At 41.5% G+C, this 22,986-nt stretch overlaps 1 protein-coding gene across 2 annotated transcripts in view; it reads right to left on the bottom strand.

The window, feature by feature from the left end:
• The window catches only part of pcxb (pyruvate carboxylase b), a 307,003-nt gene that overhangs the window by 225,722 nt on the left and 58,295 nt on the right, over positions 1-22,986 (bottom strand). For both annotated transcript variants that reach the window (XM_073474925.1, XM_073474926.1), the window contains exon 10: positions 14,307-14,425. In XM_073474925.1, the coding sequence (XP_073331026.1) occupies positions 14,307-14,425 (119 nt within the window). The remainder of the gene's footprint in view (positions 1-14,306; positions 14,426-22,986) is intronic.

Genomic DNA, 22,986 nt, shown 5'->3' with positions numbered 1-22,986 from the left:
AACATGACCTGCGATTGGTCGGTTCAAACGCACAACGCTCCGGCACCTTTTCTCGCAGGCTTCAGTGGGCCGAGTGTAGAGTGTGTCATGCAAAGTGGATTGGTGCTTGACAAATCCCTTGCGGTTCATGACTGCATAATCAAGGCAGAAATAAAACTGACATCTCCATTAATGAGTCTTCAGCTCGATCCAAGCAGTCGACATTTGAAGCTGAGGAAAAAAAAGCTGGAGATGCTTCTTCTGTTTTCAGCTTGGACGGAAGAGTGATGTCCCCCCCACCCCTTCTGCTGCTATCCCCAAATGCATGTCTGTCCCAGGGCCTTACCCACGATCCAGCACCTTTTGATGCTGAATCCTCTGATTTTCGTCAAGTCTTTGATACAACTTCCCGCGGAAGGCCCGAGCCTGCAGAAAAGGCTTAGGAGGAATCCAAAGGGGATTACTGGACCGAACGTATGGAAATTACAGTTTAATTTATCATTTAGGTCATGGTAATTCATGCAAATTAGGATTTCATTAATTCTAGCCTTGGGTTTAAATGGTGTTGCTCTTGTAGGGGTGTTCAGTCTTGTCAGGATCCCATGCGAAGAGGATAATGTGGTTGCATAGGAAACACAGCAAGGTATTTATCATACAAATGCCTTCTATAACATTATACTGTTACTATCTATGCAGGACGGGGGACAAAGGAACAAAACAACAGGAATGATATGTTGGAGCGGTTGTTGCCAATGTGTGCTGCCCAGGTGCACAGAGGCAAAACTGGACAGTGCAGGGATTAACCCTTTGTTTCCAGTCATAACTCATCACCATTGGGTTAAACAAACTCATGTTCAAGTCAAAGTATTCACTTTAAAAATCTCAATATGTTTACTACAGACATTCATGTCCCTCCGAAGATACATTTTGATCACTTTGGCGACACCTTAACTTCTCATGTAGCGCAACATTCAGGCCAAAATTTTTATGTTGCCATGCCATCTAGTATCCAACAAACCAAACCATTGCAAGCTGTAACTTGCAAATTTAGAGCCCAATGAAAAACCTTTAAGTACAAATATCTACTATGAAATAAAACCATTCAGTGTGACATTACAGCCCGTGAAAAGTCTAAAAATGTAAAATAAGCGACTGGTGAGGCTCAGGATACACATAGAAAGACTAATTTAGCTCAGAGGGCCAAATAATTCATAACTAAAAGTATTTAGAGTAGAGCTTTAGGATTTTGCAAGGTCTATGAATTTATTTTGGTTTCTACCGAGCCTTAAAGTCCCGAAAATATATTTTTTTAATATTGTTTGGGGCTGCACGACTAAAAGCTGTTGTAGCCCATGAATGATATCACTTGCATGCAAATCAGTGTCATTCCTGAGCAGCTCAACTTACTCTGAAAATAACAATTTGTGTCCTATCTAGCAAGTAGTGACTGCCAACAGCTTGTTAATGAAGGGAAATAAAACTGAGCAAAAAAGAAAGTGTTCAGTGTTCCTAGTGTTCACCAGTCAAATTGCTGTATTGCTACGCTGCTAATGGCTACTAGCAATTATCTCCATTCATAAATGATGAGCAATCGTCTTTATCTGATCATGCAGGATCTTACTAGACAGTCCTATAAATGTTTTAAATGTCATGTTAGAAAGGCTCAATGTTAGAAAGCAGTCAAGTGTGTCCATGTGCATTAAAAAAAACATTTAATTCAACCAAAAACAAAGACGGGCTATGATTATAATCATGATATGCATCCTTTCTTGTATCATAAATAGCCTCGACGCTCGCTCACTCTCCCACACACACGCACACACTAGATTCTCGCTCACACAGACAAACCCTCATTCTTATTCATCTGCTTACTTCTCAATCACTCACTGTACGCTTCGCTGCACAATTATAATCACCTTAAAATTATTTTATGACGTGCTCACAAAACCAAACAAAAGTCCTCTGGGTGCACATGCACACACAGACACACACAGACACACACAGCACAAATTGGCTAAATATCAAAAGCTGGATTCAGTTGTGTACTGCATTGGTTCATATGAATTTTCACACAAACATCAAAGCATATTGTAATATAACGGCTGATTCAGGTAATCACTACTTCACACACGATTTACTCAAACACATACACACACGTTTACAATTATTATAACCATTATCTTGCTTATTACAGAGCGTCCAGGCATGTCGTCTACGCGGCTCAGCAGTATTTCCTTGTCAATGGTTATTTTATGGAAGCACACACGCGCAGAGGCCCAGTGTGTGGCCAGAGGAGATGCTGTGGATTGTTTACTGCTGTGTGCGTCTCCCCGTGGTGTTGAGGAAGACCGAAATGGACAGGAGACACACAGAGAGGAGGAGGAAGAAGAGGAGGGAGAGGAGCGGGGTAACAGAAAGCCATGAGCAAAATAAATGAATAAAAAAATAAGGGGGGAGAAAGTCCGGAGGAGCAGACAGCAGGAGGAAAAGGTTAACAGAGGATAAGCAGAAGAAGAAAGTGATGATAGAGCGATGCAGGAACAATAGAATGAGTCACATTTCTTCACAAGGTGGCCATTTTTCAAGCAAGCATGATATCTAGTTTCAGCATGCTAATTGTTAAACAGGCGTATAATGATACCGAGTTGACCTTTTCTCAAGTATCTTTTTTTATGCTTTGCTTTGCCAAGAAACATGAACATGAAGTGTGAGCGGGGCTGGGAAAAGCTGAAGAGGGAGAGGGAGGATAATTGCTGATGTGGCAGCATCTCTCCTCCAACTCCCACGTTCAGAGAGAAAAATCAAAGCCGAGAGAGGGGAGCTGGAGAATCTGGCTGCTATATCTTACGTTCGACAAGGAGGGAACAAAAAGAAGGAAAGATAAAGAAAGAGACGTTATGGAACAAAAAGGAGAATGAAAATGCAAGGCGAGCAGGAAAAAAAGGGCTCAATGACAAACTGAAGGAATGAGAAATGGAGTTACAATGCATTGTGAAATGAATTAATGCAGACTCAAACATATCTAACAGACGCAGGCCTGAAACTTTGGTCAAGCAGGGCTGCTGTGCTTTATCCCTTTAGCAGCTCTGGGTCTATTCTTTTAATTCACCTCATGTCCCGTCTACCGCACTCTCCGTTTCCACCCCTCGTTTGTCAGACCTCCCCTGTCAATTAATGCGAGGCATTGTTTCTTTCCGTCTCTCGCAGCTCCCGCTCCCTCTCTGTCACTCTTTTGCAGCTTGATGAAGATAGAGGGTGGTCATTTAAGGGTAATTAGCTAGCCTGAACAGACAAATAACCAGGTGCAGCGCAGGCATTTTCTCTCAAGTGCTGATTATATCAATGCATGTGCACGCTCTGAAGAAGCGAGTAAACTGGTGCTGCACTCCCTCCACAAAAAGCAGTGAAGCCCAAAACAATGCAAACTCAGTCCTCTCTGACACACATCGAAATGCACTCACAAACACTCTCTCTGTTGATTGGCCAAATTGTCAAAATGAAAGCAATAAAAAATAGAGAATGTGCTTGTTTTCTGCTTTAAAGACAGTCACAATCTTGTTGCGGCGCTGCTACAAACACCATACTTTATGGCCGCCTCTTCATCTGCTCATCTAGTCGTTGTATTTACAGCTAAACGCAATGAAGGCATCGCTCTAGAGCACTGCCTCTCTCTTTCTCACAAACGCACACATTTCCAGAGAGCAATATTACATGGCAGGCTTTTTACTTGTCGTGTACCGAGGATGTAATGATAGCAATTTTTCCCTTAACCAGCAAAAATCACAGCTTTAAACATGAAATATAAGATAATATCCAGTTCAAATGTTGTTCCACTGAACACTGTGCTGTCAATTCTGGGCATTTTTTGACAAAACAAGGTTTTTAACACAAAATAGTATCAGTTTGTCGCTCCATTATATCGGCTCTCAGTGGCTAAAAATTGGATATATGATGCAGACAATCGATATAACACTGTTAAAGCGATCAATACTGGTTGTCTATGTAATGCCCTCAACCTCAAATGATTCAAATGTGACATTTAATCACATTCAACACAAGCATGCATGAACAGATTTATTATCTACACTCCAGCAGGACTGCCTTATTGCTCTGCGGGTGTAAATGCAGATCCCAGTCAACTCAGTCAGCAGTCCGTCAATATAATATCTGCACGCTATTGGATGTTTGTTTGAAAATGAGCATCGACCAGTCACCGTCACCCTGCGTCTCTGTGATGGATTCGATGCGGTTTGTTTAGTGACCTCAGAGATTTGGTTTTCAATACTGCGCTGATTGTCTATGGGAACATGTTATTTATCACTACATTGCAGCAGAGGACGATTAGTTATCTTTTCCTGTGGGTTAAAAAGCTGCTTCAGAGGCATTTCTTTTCCTGCCAAGAAGGAAACAAACTGACAAGAAGATGGTGAAAATTAAAGCCTGCACAAATATATCATGGCTTCACTCCAAAGTATAGTTATCAGTCCTTAAAAGTCCTTGTCAGTCAAAAACTATTGGAGATATCCAGCACTGGGTATGTTAGCAGATCATGTCATGTCACTCTTATTTGAAATATAATACACAAGTTTCCTTCAACACATTATAGCTCAGTATGTGTCAGACATATCAGCAGAAAAGCTTGCAAACACTATACCTTCTATTATAATGCTATATCAAAAAGGGACAGTTCAGCCCCAAAACACATATTTTTCCTCTTACCTGAAGTGCTATTTATCCATCTAGATAGTTTTTAAAGTTTCAACAGTTTCAAAAGATACCGGCCATAAAGATGTCTGCCTTCTCTCCCAATTTAATGGAACTAGATGGCACTCAGTTTGTGGTGCTCAAAGACCCAAAAGAAAAGATTTGAAAAGCTGAACAGCAATTTCAAACTTCGCAAGAGTGGTTATATGTTGGAACTATTTCCTTTACGTATCACTGGGCAGAAGAAGGTGTTCCCCTACTCATGGATGAGAGGCTAGCTAACTATGCAAGCTAATGCTACACCTCAGCCAAAGAGAATAGCATTAATGTTTACCTCATGTTTATCTTCCTTCTGCACAGTGATACGGTTGGTGGGTGTAGCTCGGTAGAGAGAAAATGGTTCTTACATGAAGCTGTTCAGAACAAGGTCAGTGGATTATCTGCAGTAGCTGGTCCATGATTTCTGGAAATACACTAAGCTGTTGAGTTTCTTCAAATGTATTTTTGTTCCTCGAGTATCTAGCTCCATTATATTCGAGAGAAGGCAGACATTTCTATGGCCACTATCGCCAAATCTAGATGGATTAATAGCCCTGCAGGTAAGGTTGATTCTGGGGTACTCTGTCCCTTTAAGTGTGTGCAGTATCAGAGCTACACTGCTTTGGTATGCTTGAGGGTATAGATTTTGATGTCAAAATCATGAGCCAAATCATTTTATAGGTCTGGCCAGTTAGCTAGCTTCACTTTTGTTCTTCGCTGGGTCTGCTCATCACTCCTTTGACATTTTTCCAGCAGAGTTCTGCAGTGTTTTTTTTTTGTTTTTTTTGGGGATTCTTGCAGCCAAAAATGACTTGGCAGAAGCTGTTCTCAAAAACTCTTGACACAGTGCTTCGTGCTATTTTGCAGTTCATTGATGAAGACTATGTGATTTGAGATGGTGACTTGACCCTGAGATGAAGTTATTTTTGTCAAGCATGGTTTGCAAAAGCTGTCTTTGAGAGTTTTTCTTTTCTTTTCCTGGAGATGGTGTAGAAAAAGTCAGCGTCAAAGTGAATCTGGCTTATTAACATGCTCCTGCTCTTTTCTTATTTATTTTTTTTCCACAGATTTATGTGTTAAAGACTTAAAATAGAGACAATCAACTTTCAACTTTTCATAAAAACAATCTCAACTTCGCAGCTGTTCTGAGGCTTTCGATCCAATCACATGATCTTTATCTATAGTTGAGTTGGTCAAGATGTCACATAAGTGTAGTTGTTTCCACTTTCATCCCACTTTCAGCCCGAGGCTATGGTTCTCTGGTTGTGAGTGCGAGATGGATAGATGCTTTGATGTGGCATCAGCAGTAAGGCAGGTGTTGCGCCAGACTGTAGTGATAAAGAGGAACCTTAGTGACGGGGTGAGGAGCTCGTAAATCCGGGGGGAACTTGGAGTAGATCATCTGGCCTGAGAACGCCTTGGGATCCCCCAGGAGAAGCTGGAAAGTGTTGCTGGGGAGAAAGACATCTGGAATACCTTGCTAAGCCTGCTGCCTCTGTGACCTGACCCCGGAAAAAGCAGAAGATGATGGATGGATGGATCCTAAAGACTTTTTGGACTTCTCGTCAATATTGGCTCAAAAATTGAGTTTCATTGATGACCTTGGAAAAAGTAGTTGTCAAAGACCTTTAAGTGAGATGTATTTGGTAAGTGCAGTGTGAGAGGGCAAAAAACCCCACTTTTACCTTCATGAATAGCAGTCACCATCAAAAGACTCCATTCAATAAGGTCAGTACCTGAACATTAATGTGAGCAGTGGGTCAGTAGCCTCAAGTTTGTGCAGCTTGAGTTAGACAGGTCTTTTTGCCCACATCATAAAGAGCCAGCACTTACAGTGTTCACAAAAAGCTCCATAAATCAAACAGCTAGTCGGAGGTATCAAAGGTTAGACACGGTTCTGGTTGGGTGTAAGTTTAGAAATTGTTTGCTGGGATTTGAATTGATGGAGCTTGATGGGGCGATGCATGGCGTGTCTGAAAGTGCTGCCGGAGAAATAAATAGACTTTGGGGAAAAGAAAATGTTTCTTGGATGTCAACACAGTTGACTTGTTGTGCTTTTTTTGTGTTTTCGCCGAAATATTACGGACTGGACTAATGCAGGAGCTGGAGGAACTACTGTATGGGTGATCTCCTGGTGATCCACATCGGAAAGTTTGGACACACATGACACTTCCACAAGTCTGCAGTCACTGAAAACCCCAGATCAAAAGGCGAAAACACTTTATCCTCGTGCCATGTCATCCAAATAGGCAGAAAAACCCTTTACTGTCTCTTGGGCACACAATCACACACACACAAACACACAGCACAGCAGGAGCCTGGGGGTATAATTACATCACTTTAGGATCTAAAGGACTCCTGTCCACCAATCTAACAGAATGTGTGCAATGTCCCTTGACGGCAACATGCGCACTACACGCAAACAATCACTGAATGCACGCTGCCACTGACAAACACACACTCTACGCACAAAGGAAAGATCGTTTAAAGCTAAATTATGGACAAATTGAACCTTGAGAGAGGAGAAGTTCAAAGGCAGAGCTGGAGTTGAATGCAGAGGCGGACTCGCTGTCTCACAAAACCACTCGCGCTTAGGCCTTTCAGACAGACGAGTGCCTCATACACAAGGAGCTCACATACACACACACACACACACACACAGGGTATGCCTCCCAGACAAAATATATCTTCCATGTATCTCACATTTGGTCTGTTGCATACACACTCAAGAGACGCATTGGCCAGAATTGCCTCTATTGTGCAGGAATTCAGTAATGCAGGAAGACAGATGAATAGGTACTCGTATAATGTTCCTCTGCAATGTTTTTTCACTGCAAGAGTGTCTTCGTCGATGCCTTTAGACATCAAAATGTTTGAAGACGGGGGCGTATTTTTGTAAGCATCTGTGAATGAGAGAGAGAGAGTGTGTGTGTGTGTGTGTGTGTGTGTGTGTGTGTGTGTGTGGGCATTCATTCTGATTATAGATTGTGGTATTCCGCCTCCTCACTGACACTTGTGTACGCAACCATTACTGCCGCTGAGAGAGAGTGAGAGACGGGAGCAAAAAGCAGCGGTGAAAAGTGAGAGGATGCCTTCTCAGTCAAAAAAGATGCCACCTTCACAAGCTTGCAGCGCTGGAGAAAAAAGCGAGAGATGCGACACGACAATCAAAGCAATATTCATAGAGGGTGGAGGAAGAGGAGTAGCAGAGGAGGAAGAAATGGCATGAGTGATGGGAGAGTATGGGGAGCAGTGGCAGGGGAGAGGAAGACAGGGAATGGTGGGAGGACATACGGAAAAGAGAGGGAAAATGGATGTTAAGATGGTTTTGTGTAAAGTATTAGGTGGTAAGTTTGGACTTTGACATTATAACGAGTGTCTGCAGAGATTAATCTGTACTGGCGTGTGTTGGCCAATAAGTAACAAATAATTTGCAGAGCAGAAAATGCAAAAAATAAATAATTGAACAAGGGGTCTTTTTTGCAGACTTCCAGGGTTGTTGTTCCGACTTCAGGGGGTGTTCATATTGTGACATCACATGAATGCACTCCTACTGTCTCCAGTATATATCGAGCCCATTCTCACTCGTGTCGGTGGCCCTGCACTTCTAAGCTTGACAATGTAGTTATCCCTCTAGCTTCATTTCTGGAAGCTCCCCTCAAGGGTAGTAGTATAAAGAGCAAGAAAAGTCAGAGTCGGGGTAGGTCGGGGTGGTTGGAAGGGTTATATCCAGGACTTTCCACTAGAAGACTGAGGTGTAACCAACTGTCAACACTGATTTGTTTTCAATTCATGTTGCAAAAGTTAGCTTCCATAAATTGCATAACATGTTATGTAAGTGACGTCAAAGACCAGCAATCAGTCAGGAATATGATGTCATCACAATGGCAAATGCCTCATTGTTTGTGACATAGGCGCTAATCAAAGCGAATACACAAAGGATTTGACTTAATTAAATTTGTATCAGATTTTCTGTCAATGCAACCTGTAAACTGTGATTGCTGTTCTTTCTGTACATGCGACATCTATTGCATGTTTGTCCGTCCTGGAAGAGGGATCCCTCCTCTGTGGCTCTTCCTGAGGTTTCTTCCATCGTCTTTTTTTCCCCCCCCTGTTAAAAGGGTCTTTTTTTTCCAACAAGATGGCAAGTTTTTCCTCACTCGAATCGAGGGTCTAAGGACAGAGGATGTCATTCACTGTACAGACTGTAAAGCCCATTGAGGCAATGTGATTGTGATTTTGGGCTATATAAATAAAATTTGATTTGATAAAATTTGAATTACTTGTTTGTGGGGCTGTCTTCGCTGATGTCACTAAATTACTTCATAGTAACTTGCTTTCCGCCTGATGAAAGGATGGAGTGAGAGACAGACGGGGGTAGAGAGTGACAAGACAGCAGGATAAGAGAGGGCAGATGGAGGGAGCAAGGAAAAGATGAGGTGTGAGGCGAAGCAGGATGAGGTAAAGGTGAGGTAAAGGACAGAGAGAGAGAGAGGGAGAGATGAATGAATAGACAGATGTCAAGGTGGGGAGAAGAGAGGATGAATGTGAATGAGAGGAGAGAATGACAAAGATGCGATGGAGGTGAGAGGAATGTGACTGGAGGAGAAGGAGCGATGGGAGCGACAGAGTGGAGTAGCAGACACACAGACGGAGAAACTGACAGGGCTGAAAGGACGGAAAGGAGGGAGACAGGAGGCAGAACAGGAGGCAATGGTCCGAGGAAGAGAGAGAAAGGGCGGATGGAGAGATGGACGGAGGTGGAGAGACGGATGAAGTGAGTCAGCTGAGGACAGACAGATGAAGGAGAGAGCCTGAGGGAGGAATGAAGGATGAGATGGATGGGAAAGAAGAGGGGACGGATTAAGGGTAGAGGAGAAGAGAGAGGAGACGATGATACCCGAGCGTGTGTCACACTGACCCTCACTACAGACAGCATCCTATTAGTAACAGTTAGATCAAACTGCATAGCAAGCACGCACACACATACACATCAAAGGGAAGGAAGCTGCTCCTGAGAGCTTCTAATTGAGGGGAAAACAAGGCCAAGCACCCATTTGCAGGTGGTACTGTATCTGGGCATCTGATCACGGCCCTGATATTAAGCATCCAGGTTATCTCAGTTCAGCCTGAACAGTTCCAACAAGTTCAAGGTCCAAAACTTTTCCTTTTTTTTTCTAGTTACAAGTCAGTTGGCACCCCTCAACATTTTAAGATGTGTGTAAGTGATAGTAAATTTACAAAATGAATGAAGCCTTTTTAAAATATATAAGCATTTATTACTTTTTAACAATAATTAGGGAAAAAAATACAATTACAGGCAGAAGAGGTCAGGTGTTACTCCTGGTTCAATAGAATTTAATAAAATGTGACTCTAGTTTTGAATCGGCAGCTTGAACATTTAAAGACAGACGTTATAAAATCAATTCATATTTAAAGACTTCATTGATATTGGTACTTTGTCAGAAACTTCAGCACATCGCAGGTGAAGGTGAGTAATGCTGAGTAGCGGGAGCGTGCAGAGCTGGGTGAGCTCTTAACTTGTTAGCTGGATTTTTGTGACCAAAATGTGCAGGTTAAATTTACATCCAGGCGAGATCAGATCATGCAATGTGTTCTGTGTGCATTCATGTATTTTTCCTGATCTGGACAAGATATCCAGATACAGTTTGCATGGTTAAAGCAGGCGTAAATGAAGCCAGGCTAGTCTTTCTGTGAGGATATTTATGGTCATTTTTGAGAAAACCAAATAAAATATCATGATAGAATGATGTTTCTGATCCTGAGCAGTCAAAGTGAAGTGAAAAGGGTAGTGAATGTATAACATTTGCTATGATCACATCTTAGTTTATCATGTTGGTAAGCAAACATTTGCTTGAAACAGCAGCAGCAGCGAACATCTATTACTTTGAACCAAAAATGTCAGCCTGCTGGTGGAGCTAGACGATGAGCTGGGAGACCACAAAGACTAATTATAAGGCAGCAGCTCGTAAATTTTCATGCTAATTAATTTAAAATTTCACAATACTAGACTGAAATGTTGGACCAACTAACCAACTTTGAAATGGCTGATCACAGATGTTCCTATTCCACCAGATTGGCTCCTCTTACCCCAGTTCTGTTCAAGATTCTTGGAACCTCGGTGCCATTTAGTGAACCAGCCCGCGTTTCCACCTGTTTTGACTGTAATCAAAAATGTGTCATCAACGTAGGGGGTTGCACATTGCATAAGGACCTGTAAGATGTAACACGCCCACTTCGGTTCCCTCTTCATAGTCAAAAACAAACACCAAACGACGGATCTGAAACAAATCAAGCAGATCTAACAGAATGAAACAGAAAGAATCAGTGCGATGCACTAATGGTGGGCTTCTTCCCACGGCGTCAGGGGGCTACAGACAAAAAGCCCTTTCTGAATTTGGGAGTATATGCAGCAGGAAGGAGGAGAACAAATAAAATGACAAAGACAGAGAGAATGAAGACAAAAGACAAAGAAGCTGAGGCTCACTAGCAGCCAAGTTGGAGAGAGAGAAACTTAGCTAATCGAATAGGGAACGAGGGGAATGATTGATGAAAGAGGAATTAGGCAGGAGAGATGAAAGTGATGAAAGATGGTGTGGGGAGGAGAGCGGGAGAATGAGTGGCGAGTTTAAAAGGGGAGTTTCACAACTGGCTATGAAAAATACCTCGCTGACAGGTCTATTAGTAACACAGTCGCTTTCAGACACACAAAAACAAGGAGGAATGTGCTTGTACGGCTCAGAGATTCGTGGTGCAGCAGAGGGAAACGGAAAAACTGAGAGAACTGTATGAGGTTTTACTGTATTTGAACATTATGTCCATTATTTTTACCATTTACACTCAAATGTAATACCTGTCCCCTTGTAACAAGTACATTTCCACTACAATTTAGATGGATGCACATGGAGTCACTATGGGGAAAGTCTTGTTCTCTCTCAGCTGTGGCTGCTTGAAACTGAACCCCAGCCTGAAATAAAACGCTGTGCAAATGACAAGCGTTGCCTGTGACAGATGAAACTTTCAGCATGTGACGTTTCATGCAGGACGTTGCTCAGACTCAAGTAATTACTGCACTCCTGCCAATTTAAATGACCCCAATTCCCCAAAACGTCAAATTTCCTCGGCGATATAGGTTTTTCTCTGCAGGACAAAGTGGATATGACAAACTGGCGCAAGGCTAGAGCAGAGGAGGGGGATCTGTAATACATGAGAATGACTTTCTATCAAGTTATTGTCTCGCTGATCGGAGCGCAGCACTGCAGGGCGAGTGTGTACCCGAGTGTGTGTGTGTGTGTGTGTGTGTGTGTGTGTGTGTGTGTGTGTGTGTGTGTGTGTGTGTGTGTGTGTGTGTGAAGGCAGGTAAAAAAGCTGTCTCACTATAAAAGCAAAGTGCATAGACAGAAGGAGGAGAGATATAAAAGAACAAAAGCAGGGTAGGCGGAGGTGGTGGTGGCACAAAGACAGAGTATAAAGAAACATCTACTGATGCACAGAGTGGAGCAAAGATCTTCACCATTCTCATTTTCTTCTCACAAATAATGCTGCATGACATCCGTGGCAAGTTGCAACTAGATGAAAATATTAGTGTGATATTGCCACAGCTTTATCTTCTATTTTAGCCTCTTTTCATTTTTAAATGTATTAGATATGACATTGCATTCAATAGCAGTAATAAAAACAAAAGGCAACTCTGGAAGGTTTACATTGTAGATATATCGACTTTGCGCACTTGAAATATATTATTTATGAAAGTTAAATAGCCCATCTTCTTCCTACATTATTGCTTTCTCAAAACCACCACAGTATGACTCTGCACATTTTAATTTTTTCAGACAGTGAGATAAATGTAAAGAAACAGAAATCGTGCTGGAAAAGAAACTAAAAACATAATTAAAAATGGGGAGAAAATGGAAAAAAAAAAAAGGCTGATTTCATAGTGTTAAGTGAAATGAGGCTGAGCAGTGAATGGTTTGAACACCTTATCATGGAGCCACGCTGGACTTTAACTCACAGGTGTTTGCACTTAATGGGGTTGGGTGGAGCTACGCTGGGGATTTGCTGAGGTACATCATACACTCTTAATGGAATCATAAAGGTGAAATACATCCTGCCATAACAGGAGAAACAAAGCTACCAGGAGAATCAGAGAGGCTCTACACATGCCCACACAGTCCTTGGAAGATGTCTAATCAGCCAAAGTAAAGTGACCTGTGTGGGTGCACCAGGACTGTCAAGGGGTTTATTAATCCATAAACAATTTAAGTAATAACATGTTTCCTTAACTGAACTCGACCCAGGGCACAATGAGCTTCCACAGCCGCCTCTGAGTGCAGCAAGTGGGCAAACACGCAACTTTTTAAATTCTAAATAAAATATGAAATGGCTTGTATGCATCATTATAAATCTGAAAAACATGAAAAAGCACTATACAGATAAAATGAACGAAACCCTCCCAAATTGATGATAAATATCACATAGTCACATTTGTTTTTCAGATCGTCATTATCAAGTCACATTACCCAGGGCTAGTATAAATATTTAAAGACCTTAACTGACAGGATATACTTACAAGCAGACACAGTTTTACTCAAAATAACCCAAATTAATGGTTCGGGAGAACAAAATCCACTTTTTATTGAGACTAGTCGTTGTTTGGCTTTATGATCGGCAGGAGTTCAATGTTTACTGATGAGTTTGTTCCACTCATCCGGAGCTGATTTGCTCTCACTGTGTTGTAATGCAAATACAGCAAGCTCGACAAAGAGCTTCTTTGTGAAGGAGGGGAAAAAAATAAACAAAGACTGGAAGACAAAAAAGATGAAAGGAGCCAAACGATCAAGACGGCAAGAGAATGCCGCTTACAAAGTTGTCAATCATGTTTGGTACAAGCAGGTGAAATCATTTTGTATCCATGCAACACTCCCCCCCCCCCCGCCCACAACTTCCTGTATTAGTTGATTTGTCAGACTGTCAGCTAAATTCATTAATTGAGCTCATTACCCTGGGAATCTAATATGAATTAGCGTAATTGTAGTTTTCTGTGTGTGTACACACATCAGTGCTGAGCAGAGATGCGTGGGTCTGGGTGTGACTGACAGGCCTGTATACCTGCACTCATGGGGTTTTTTCGTGTTTGTCTTGTGTGTATCAGCTAGAGACCCATCTGTGTTGTTTCAGCCGAGCAAATCTCACAGGTCATCAGCCGAGCAGAATGCTATTTATATCTTTTATTATCCTCTCTCCTTCTTTCCCACCCTCTCTCTTTCTGACCTCATCTTTGAGCTCTTCTCCTCACTGATTCCACCTGTTCTCTCTTTTTTTCCTTGTCACACATGCTTTAAAAAAAAAAAAAACTCTGCCTACACCTCTTCTATACATCCAGCCTTCACTCTTCTCTACTTCAGCAACTTTTTCATAGTGGGAACCATCTAACCTTGAAGCTGCACACATGGTCTGTGGACAGATGATACCACACAAACGCACTCGAAAAATGACAACCACCCCAACCGCCCAGCTGCCCGCCTGCCCAAAGCCTTCTGCATATGTAAACATCCGCTACTTACTCAGTGATTTCCTCGGTGACCGTGTGTTCAACCTGGAGTCGAGAGTTGACTTCGATGAAGTAGTGCTTGCCGTGTTTGTCCACCAGGAACTCCACGGTGCCGGCGTTCTCGTAGCCCACCTGCAGCAAAACAACACGGCAAAAAAGCAATTTTTTATTAATAATAATATTAGTTGTGTAAACTCTCAAGGAGGCGCACTCACTCATCTTAATGAGCCATGAAAACAAAAGGAACAAAAAAAACTTGTCATCTTGCTATAAAGATATGACTACATAAATGAGGAAAGGTTCATGTTTTATGAGTGTGGAGAGAGAGGAGGGGCATTTCTCATCATTTTCCTGTAATGTGATAATTAGATCATTAATCAAAGAGGATTTATTGAAAGTTCATCATCATAAAAGTGTATTTTCCCTCCCAGTACCTTTCAGCAACAACACTGCAATCAGCATCACAATCAACACAGGTACAACGAATATACAGGAATTTGTCACAGTGTTAGTGATCAGGGACATTTCTATGTCCTTTAAGCTACATCAGTGCACAAAGGTACAAGGAAGGTCGGGCCTTGAACAGTCACATATAACAAAAGCCACAGGGCCGTTTTTTATGTGTCACTCTGCAACACCTGATACAACCCCGTCCTCTTCAAGGTGCAATATGTAAGAATTAGCCACCTGTCGAATTCATACTCAAACGGAGCAGCATATCACCATATCCCCAGGGTAACTGCTATCTGATGCCAACTGTAGCTGCCGTTGGCTAGTTAGCGCGACAGCTAGCGGTCAGAGTGGGAGCTCAGAGAGCCACAGCAAACGGGAGCGGGCTGTTGCTAGCTTGTTAGCAGTAGATACATCTGCAACGCAATGCATTGTTGTGTTTGACATATCAACACTGTTATTTCTTTACACTCTGTTGATAATTTTAGTTCATTTTTGAATGTTTTCAACTAAACTTCTTACATATTGCACCCTCAAAGTTAGATTGATACAAAGCTAATTTGGAAATTTGGTTTGTAGGACTTCTTTATTTGAAACAACATAAGGAGAAAACTTTTCCAGTGTTGGGCAGTAACGTATTAATTAGTAATATATTACTATAAAATTACTTTTCCCAGCAATGATTATAGCAGGGATTACAATTTCAAAATCAGGAATATTCTTCCAGTTACTATATGAAGTAACACTGCGTTACTGTGTTGCCAGAATACAATAATAGCAGGATTTGGTGTTTGCCACTGATGATTAACAATGGGGCAACATGCTTGATCATAATTCTTCTGTTTGCACCTGACATGGATTGATTTAATGTGAAACAGTTCTATAAAGATTGTATTACACTAACCATGGAGGGTCTCAAATATACCCCGATGTTGGCAATGTCTAAGAGATGAGGTCAGTCCCCTGCAATCCCTGTACATATGTTTTGGTCATGCCTTTGGTCCAGAAAGTTTGACAAATTACCAAAAGCTTGTGATGTAGTAATAACTCTGAATCCACTTTCTGCCACTTTTGGTATCCCACCTAACAAGGGGATCTCAGTTGTGTGTCGCGACGCCATGCCTCCAGCACTTTGCTAGCAAGACATTCATGAATATTCTGTATAATATAAAGCTGAAAAATCTGATATTCTCTCTAAGAGGTTCTCTAAAGAACTTTGACAAAATACGGAGACCATTTTAATCTCTTTTAGAGCAGACTCATCATTTGACTTATCAGGCATGGTGTCTAGAGTGTCTCAAAGTCCACTAAGCAGCTATAAGCCCTACTCAAGTCAATTTTATTGACACATATTTATCCCTGAAGGCTAAATGTACACCATAAGAAAGACTAAGAAAAAAACTCGACTACTGAAGAAAAAGAGTTGGGGTCCTTCATTCAGGATGGATAAATAATCAGCAATAGATCACAAATATGAATCACAGCAGGCAAGGTGAGCGTGCTGCAAACTGTTCACTGGCAACACAAAAAGCTCTTACTGAATGCATCTATAAACAAACAAATAGACTGTCAATGCATTTCACTGTTGACTCGCAATAACATTGGCTACTGGCAACTAGACCATGATTAACATTTCCATGGTCGTATTTAGGCAACTTGGTTAAGGATAAGAAAAGCTCAAGGTCTTGGCAAAACAATAAAAATGCCAATGTACAAGACTGGGATGTAAAATACGCAACGGTGAGCATCATATAGCAGCATTACAGTATACAATATGGTGGCAGATCAGTTCAGTGGACCAAAAGGAAGTAATGCTGACTCATAGGATTGAAAAAGCAAAGTGCAGCGCCTTAAACCGCTTACTGCATCTTTGGAGGACATGGATCATTACTGTTGTTCATGATAGTAAGTCAAGAAGTTCAGTCCAAAAATGACTGATGTTTTCCTTTTAAGAAACAAACTGTTATTCTCTTTTTGGAAGAGAAATATTCTCATTTTAAGCAGCACTGTGGTGTTCAAATGTACCATTAAAAACGCAATGCACTGCTCGTTATACCTATAAAAACAATCCAATGGCTAGTTTTATTGCTAACTCTCCATTTAGCAGACAATAACAAGACATAATCCGATCTATGGTCACCTCTTCAGACATTTCAACTCAATATATTCCATTTTTAATTATACATGCTCGGATTGTGGCACAGACTGGATATTCCCATTTCCATTTTAATGTCTGTTTTAACTTTTAATTATGGCTGTTGTAGAGGTAGCCTTTCCATTATTCTTTAACACTTTTTCCTCCGCACACTGCTGTTACGTCTGTGCAAGGTTGCGGTGGAAACGTGACTCAATCTAATGCAGCACCTGTGTGCAACTGTCACTTTTAAAGACCTTTTTTAATCTTGACATATAATCATTCTAAATTGATTGTTCTGTGCTTTTCTGTTAGAAAGAAAGCACGATAATTTGAGAGAGATTAGCATGTTAGCAGACCAATGCCAGTGTTTCTCCACATTCATCCTTCAAACCTCCACTGTGGGCTGTCTCAGCTCTGGTTTAATTTTGCCCAGTGGGAGCTGCAAGCAGAGTGTAATTGTGATATAAATGTTATATAAATAAAGTTTATTATCATTATTATTATTTGAGACAAGGCCGGTTTCCACAATTTACACGGTTGATTTGAGCAAAGCAATCTGATTAGTTTCCCAACCATTTTCACCAATTTAACCAATCAGAACAGCTCAAGTTGCACTGATCAGATTCAGCCACGTCGCTGATTATTCCCATAATCAAAGCTGTGCCATGTTATGAAATATAGCAGGAAATATTGGGAGACAACAACATCCAAACATCAGAATGAAATTAGAGGGCTGTGTGCAATCAGATGTCCAAAACACAAGCTGCAAAACAGCAAATCTAATTATCCCAGAAGGCACAGATGTGAATGACTCAACAGAAAAAAAAAAAAAAAGGCACCAGCTCTACCTAGATCTGAAAACGTCTAAAACTATTTGATGAATAGAGAGTTTTTGGTTTCCTTCCTCAAAATGAACGCACCATGAGGAAGTCAGTGACCTGAACCAATTCCTCCACTGCCATCAAACAGTTTAGCCTTTAATTGTTCAACCAGCACTTTGATTTCCAACATTTGGCAGGCATAACTGTCAAGCCTATCAAATGGGCAGAGCAAAAGAGAGGGATGGATTGCAGAGACAAAGTTGGCCCGAAGCGAAAACTGCAGCCGTTCGAATTTGGCAACGACGCAAGCACATAACAAACTACAAAAAAAGGATCAAAAATGTTTTGGAAATACAGTCACAATGAAAAACCCATCGTGCAGAGTACATAGGTATGTAAACAAATGTGTCAGAACAGTGAAACACCACTTTCTCAGTGCATGTAAGCTTCCCATCTAGCTCTTAACTAGTATAATTAAAGCTGCATATATTACTGTTTAAAGCTAGAAAGGTGGCAGGGTCCGCCAAATATAAACAAGTAAAACAGTATGAAATTGTGTTGTCCTTTAAGGCCAGTTTGTATTTACAGTTTATTCAGTCATGAAAGTGAAGACAGTTTGATTATTTAGTTCGTGTCAGCATGTAAATCAATGACTACATAGTGCGCCTTTAAGTACGTTGGGGAGGAAACTCACCTCATGAGAAAATTAGATCAGGATCACAATACACACACCCACATGAAAGGCGCATATTAATATTCACTGTAACCTTATAAAGCATCATCTGTGTGAGAATATACAGACACACTCAGACAGCAGGGCGTTCTCTGCAGAGAAATTAGTCCAATTTATAGCATCTGTACTGTAGCTCCTTCACAGGTTTCACAGGAGACTCATTAATGGGATCACACATAGTACACTACACACAGTCTAACATACAACATTCAATTAACTGAACTGTATAAGCCCAAACACATGCATACACACACAAAAACATACATACCGAGACACAGGAGTGCACATACAAACACATAAAACATCTACATGTTGTAGAGCTCTGTTGTGTGTTTCTATATAGCATGTCTACATGCACACATACTATACCTAAAAGGACACATAGTCAGTGTGTGTATATACTGTATGGGATGCACCAACTATGCTTTGGGCTACTCTGGGCACATATATGCATTCACACACAAAATGCTAATTTTTTCAGCCTGAGTCACCCTTCTTTTAACCTTCTCACTGTGCAGCCAAATGTTTCAATGTGCTTAAGAGTGTGTGTGTGTGTGTGTGTGTGTGTGTGTGTGTGTGTGTGTGTGTGTGTGTGTGTGTGTGTGGCTGTGTGTGTGTGCGCGCATGCATTTGGTTCCTGTACAGCTCGTGATGACAAATACATATGGCTAGTAACACAAGGCCTCTTTGATAAACTGCAACAGTGAAAGATGTAGAAGACACACTCCACCATCACAAGGACAGAAATTCACACACACCTCCCATAGACTTTAGTGCACACTAATCACACGTATACCAGTGTGTGTGTCACTGCATATTGTACTCTCCATCACTCGCTCACACACACACAAACACACTGAGTCAGTGAGTGAAGTAGCAGCCAGTGTAACAGATTGAGTGGTCACTGTTTTATAAGGTCTGACAGACAAGTCAATGGGCTGTACTAGCACAAGGACAGGTCACTGGGTTGTCGCATGCACACACAAACTAGCACAGACACACACACGTGCATGCGCACGTACACACACACGCTTGGGCACACCCACACACCACACATGCGCACTTTTAAGAGTGCTTTCACACATTCAGTGCCCTGCTCCTGACTACAGTGTGTGTTTATAGTGAGCGTGCATGATTACGCTTAATACACAGCAGGAACTGATGAATATCCACAAGGTACAAGGTTCATGATGCTACAAAACAAAAATTATATAAAGGATGAATAGATTATAAGTCAAACAAATAAAACTTTTTTTCTGTTGGAGTGCAGAGGATGAGTTATGGAGTATCACAGTCTGAGAAAAGAAGCTGCCCTGTAGTCTGGCGGTACGCCGGCGAATACTTTATATAAATATATATATTATACTTTATATATTTTTGTATCTTTTGCCAGATAGCAGCAGGGTTCTGTCCTCCTGTCCTGGGAAGTGCACATTCAATACCAATTTGTGATGTTTCCAATCATCTTCTTAGGTTATCTCGAAAAATGCAGTCCTTTCTTAGATTTCTTTACTGGGGTGGAGACGTGTGATGTCCAATGATGTAGACAGGGCTGTGTGCCTTCACTTCCTTTTTATATATAAATTCTTATATTGGATGATCGAGCGCTCTTGCTTTTGTACAAGATATCACTGTTGATGTACATTCCTCAAGCTTGAGGTCATTATCCTGGGTGGCAGCATCTCTGAACGTCTGCCTGTCTGTGCACTTAAAAACTGCAGAGCTGCTGTAGCTTCATCTGTCCACACTTTAATAGTTTTTCCTCATGGCATAACTGTTTTTATCAGCTGGAAGTAAGTAGGCAGGAGAAGCAAGGAAATGGGGGACAGGCTTTGGTGGGTGTATAGCTTCAATAGGAAGTGACAGAGACAGATAGATGGTACTGTACAGCACAAAGAGGGCAGGAGAGTGAAACAAAATGCATTAAGAGCAATTCATGAGTAGTGGGAGAAAAATGGTTGAGTATAGATAGGTGTGGGAAGGGAGGGAGTTAAAGAAAGATTGATGGATGAATCAAATGAGACAAGGAATCAAAGTGTTCAGTGGGAGTAGAGGGAGAAAGGGGACATAGAGACGTACAGTAGAGGGTGAAAAAAAGTGGATTAGATGGAGTAATCAGGCAGGGGAAGGATAGCAGAGAGCTTCAATGATGGAGGGACTGTCACTCTCCCGTGCCTCTCTCTCTCTCTCCAAGCACTTCAGCTTGAAATCACTTGTGTGTAACGTTGTTACAGGATGTCAAAATTCAAATTCAACGAGGACCCTTGACAGCCCCACCCCAGCTCCTTTGCTCCACTGCGCCCTCACTGTGCCAGAACATTTCGCAAAGAGCTCACAATAGTGGAAAACGTTGGGTGAAATCATTTATCAACAAGATGGAGTAAAGTAGAGTCGGCATAAAGAGCCATTTTTCTCTCTCTGTCCCTGCGAGTGTGTGCTCACCAGGCTGCCTGAAATCCTTGAGGCTAAAACAACCTTGCTGATGTCTTAGGAGGATAACAAAATTTGTTCAAGTTTAAAAGAGAACATCAAGCATGGAGGTTAGTACAGCAGAGGGCCACACAAAGTACAAGAGTCTTGGGAAAAACAGTTTGATGTACTTTTTAGCGACTGCAAGACAGATTTCACTCATGTCTCCTGTCCGCAAGAGCAGCAGGAGCACAATCACAAGGACCTGGTTGACTCAAGAAAAAAAAAAAGAAAACTTTGATCTTAAAAATCCTATTGTATTCCCTGTTGGTGCTGATGCCAAGGTCAAAACTGGGCAAACATTAAATCGATGACTCTTTGCAGCCTTTCAAAAAAGGAAGGTAGTGGCACTGAGATGATGTAGGGGACTGTTTTCTTGGAATATATTAGGGCTGAAAATGGATAATTATCAAAAGGCCGGATGACTCAGTAGCTTTAGTTTACCCAAGCGGCCTACACTGTCTGAGTGCCTCTCAGCTGAAACACACAACAGCGTGTCCCCGGTGTAAGGGGATGGGATGTGTGAGGGATGTTTGTGGCCTTATTTTAATGCAGAAACTCTGATGCTGTTTAGTTTGCAACAAACTGCAGAGGTGACCTTCCAGCAATCAAGGAATTTCAGCATTATTGACAGCAAAACAGGATCCTGCCTCACAGTGGCAACAGTGGCTGTATCTGTTGGTTCAGGTCATAATAGAAGACCCTTCCATGTACCTTATCTGCACCTCTGGACCCAGAAATTGGCTATCTGCTTTACTACCTTTATAAATGTATTTTTTTGGTTGAAGGTCACATATTTCCTTCTCCACACTCTGTGGAGAAGAAAGAAAAATCTGAGAAAAACTAGTCAAAACTAGTCAGTAGCTTCAAAATTTGGTTGAAAAGCTGAATCTTTAAAAAAGTATTTGATATGTTCTCCCTTTGCTTCAATGACGGTCTGCACTCGAGCTGGCATGGACTCCACAAGGTTGTGCTATCCCTAATTGATTCGACAGTGTTCCTCAAATCTTCTTGTGATTTACGATCACACCTCAAAGCTTTGCAAGAACTACTGGAAGACCAAAGAATGCTAGAGTACTCCACGGAGACGAGTCAAGTGCCACTATAGCAAATGTTCAATGGGGTTGAAGTTGGGTAACTGGAGAGTAAAATTCAGGACAGTAAAGACTCCTTGGTGTTCTTTGGTCTTCAAGTAGTTCTTGAAAAGGTCATTTGTGGGGTCATTTAAGCAAAAGGGAGACATCTTGAATACTAAGATATTGTGAAATGCATTCAAATTTTTCAAAGATTCAACTTTCCACTTAAATTGCTCAGCTCATACTATCATCTGAAAATAAAAGTTTTTCGACTGGTGGTCTTGGACTGTATGTTTGTGTGAAAACAAAGGGTGTTCGTGCAGTAAGTTAATTGCTGAGGGCTACTTTACAATTGTTTTCTGTAACCCTTAACAGATTTAAGAAGGCAGTTTGAGAAGAGCTCTTCTGTTTGCATGAGTGTTTTGTGTGTGCGTAGTCATGTTTTCTGCTGGCACTGCACATTGTCTAATCCTTATCTTCTTTGCCTAAGCAGCATGATACTTGGGATTTAAGTTGCACCAACCCTTGTAAGAGTAGGAACGCTACCAATGTGATCCCTTTCGGCTTTTGGCGCCACAGTGTGTCTGATTCAGCAAATTTGTGATTGGCCTTGGGTGTGTACAAAAGGGTGCCTGAGTGGCATGTGGGTCTGTTGGTGTAAAAAGCATGCCACCACTTCTTTCATAATATAACACAGGATATTTTTCTTTGTATGTTATAAAGTACTCCTTTTAACCACAGAAACCTCAACCCCTCAAGAAGTTTCGAGCACCAGGGAGTGCTGCATACTGCTAATAATAAAGACAGTTTTTTTTGGTTCTTGGCAGCAAAATATTGGGTCATGTTAGCTCTGATGAAGTCTGCATGAGTTCAGAAGTGTTTTCATTCTACTGCAGTTTCGCTCCTGCAAGGACACACAGGCAAAGAATCCTAGCAGATGAGGGTTGGTGCTAAGCATAACAATCCTTTTTGTCTTTGAACTCAAAGTACAGACACAAGCAACTACA

The sequence above is a fragment of the Pagrus major genome, chromosome 10 (assembly GCF_040436345.1).
Source record: "Pagrus major chromosome 10, Pma_NU_1.0".
Taxonomy (NCBI): domain Eukaryota; kingdom Metazoa; phylum Chordata; class Actinopteri; order Spariformes; family Sparidae; genus Pagrus; species Pagrus major.
The sequence above is the reverse complement of the archived record's forward strand: the minus strand, read 5'-3'. Positions and strand labels throughout refer to the sequence as shown.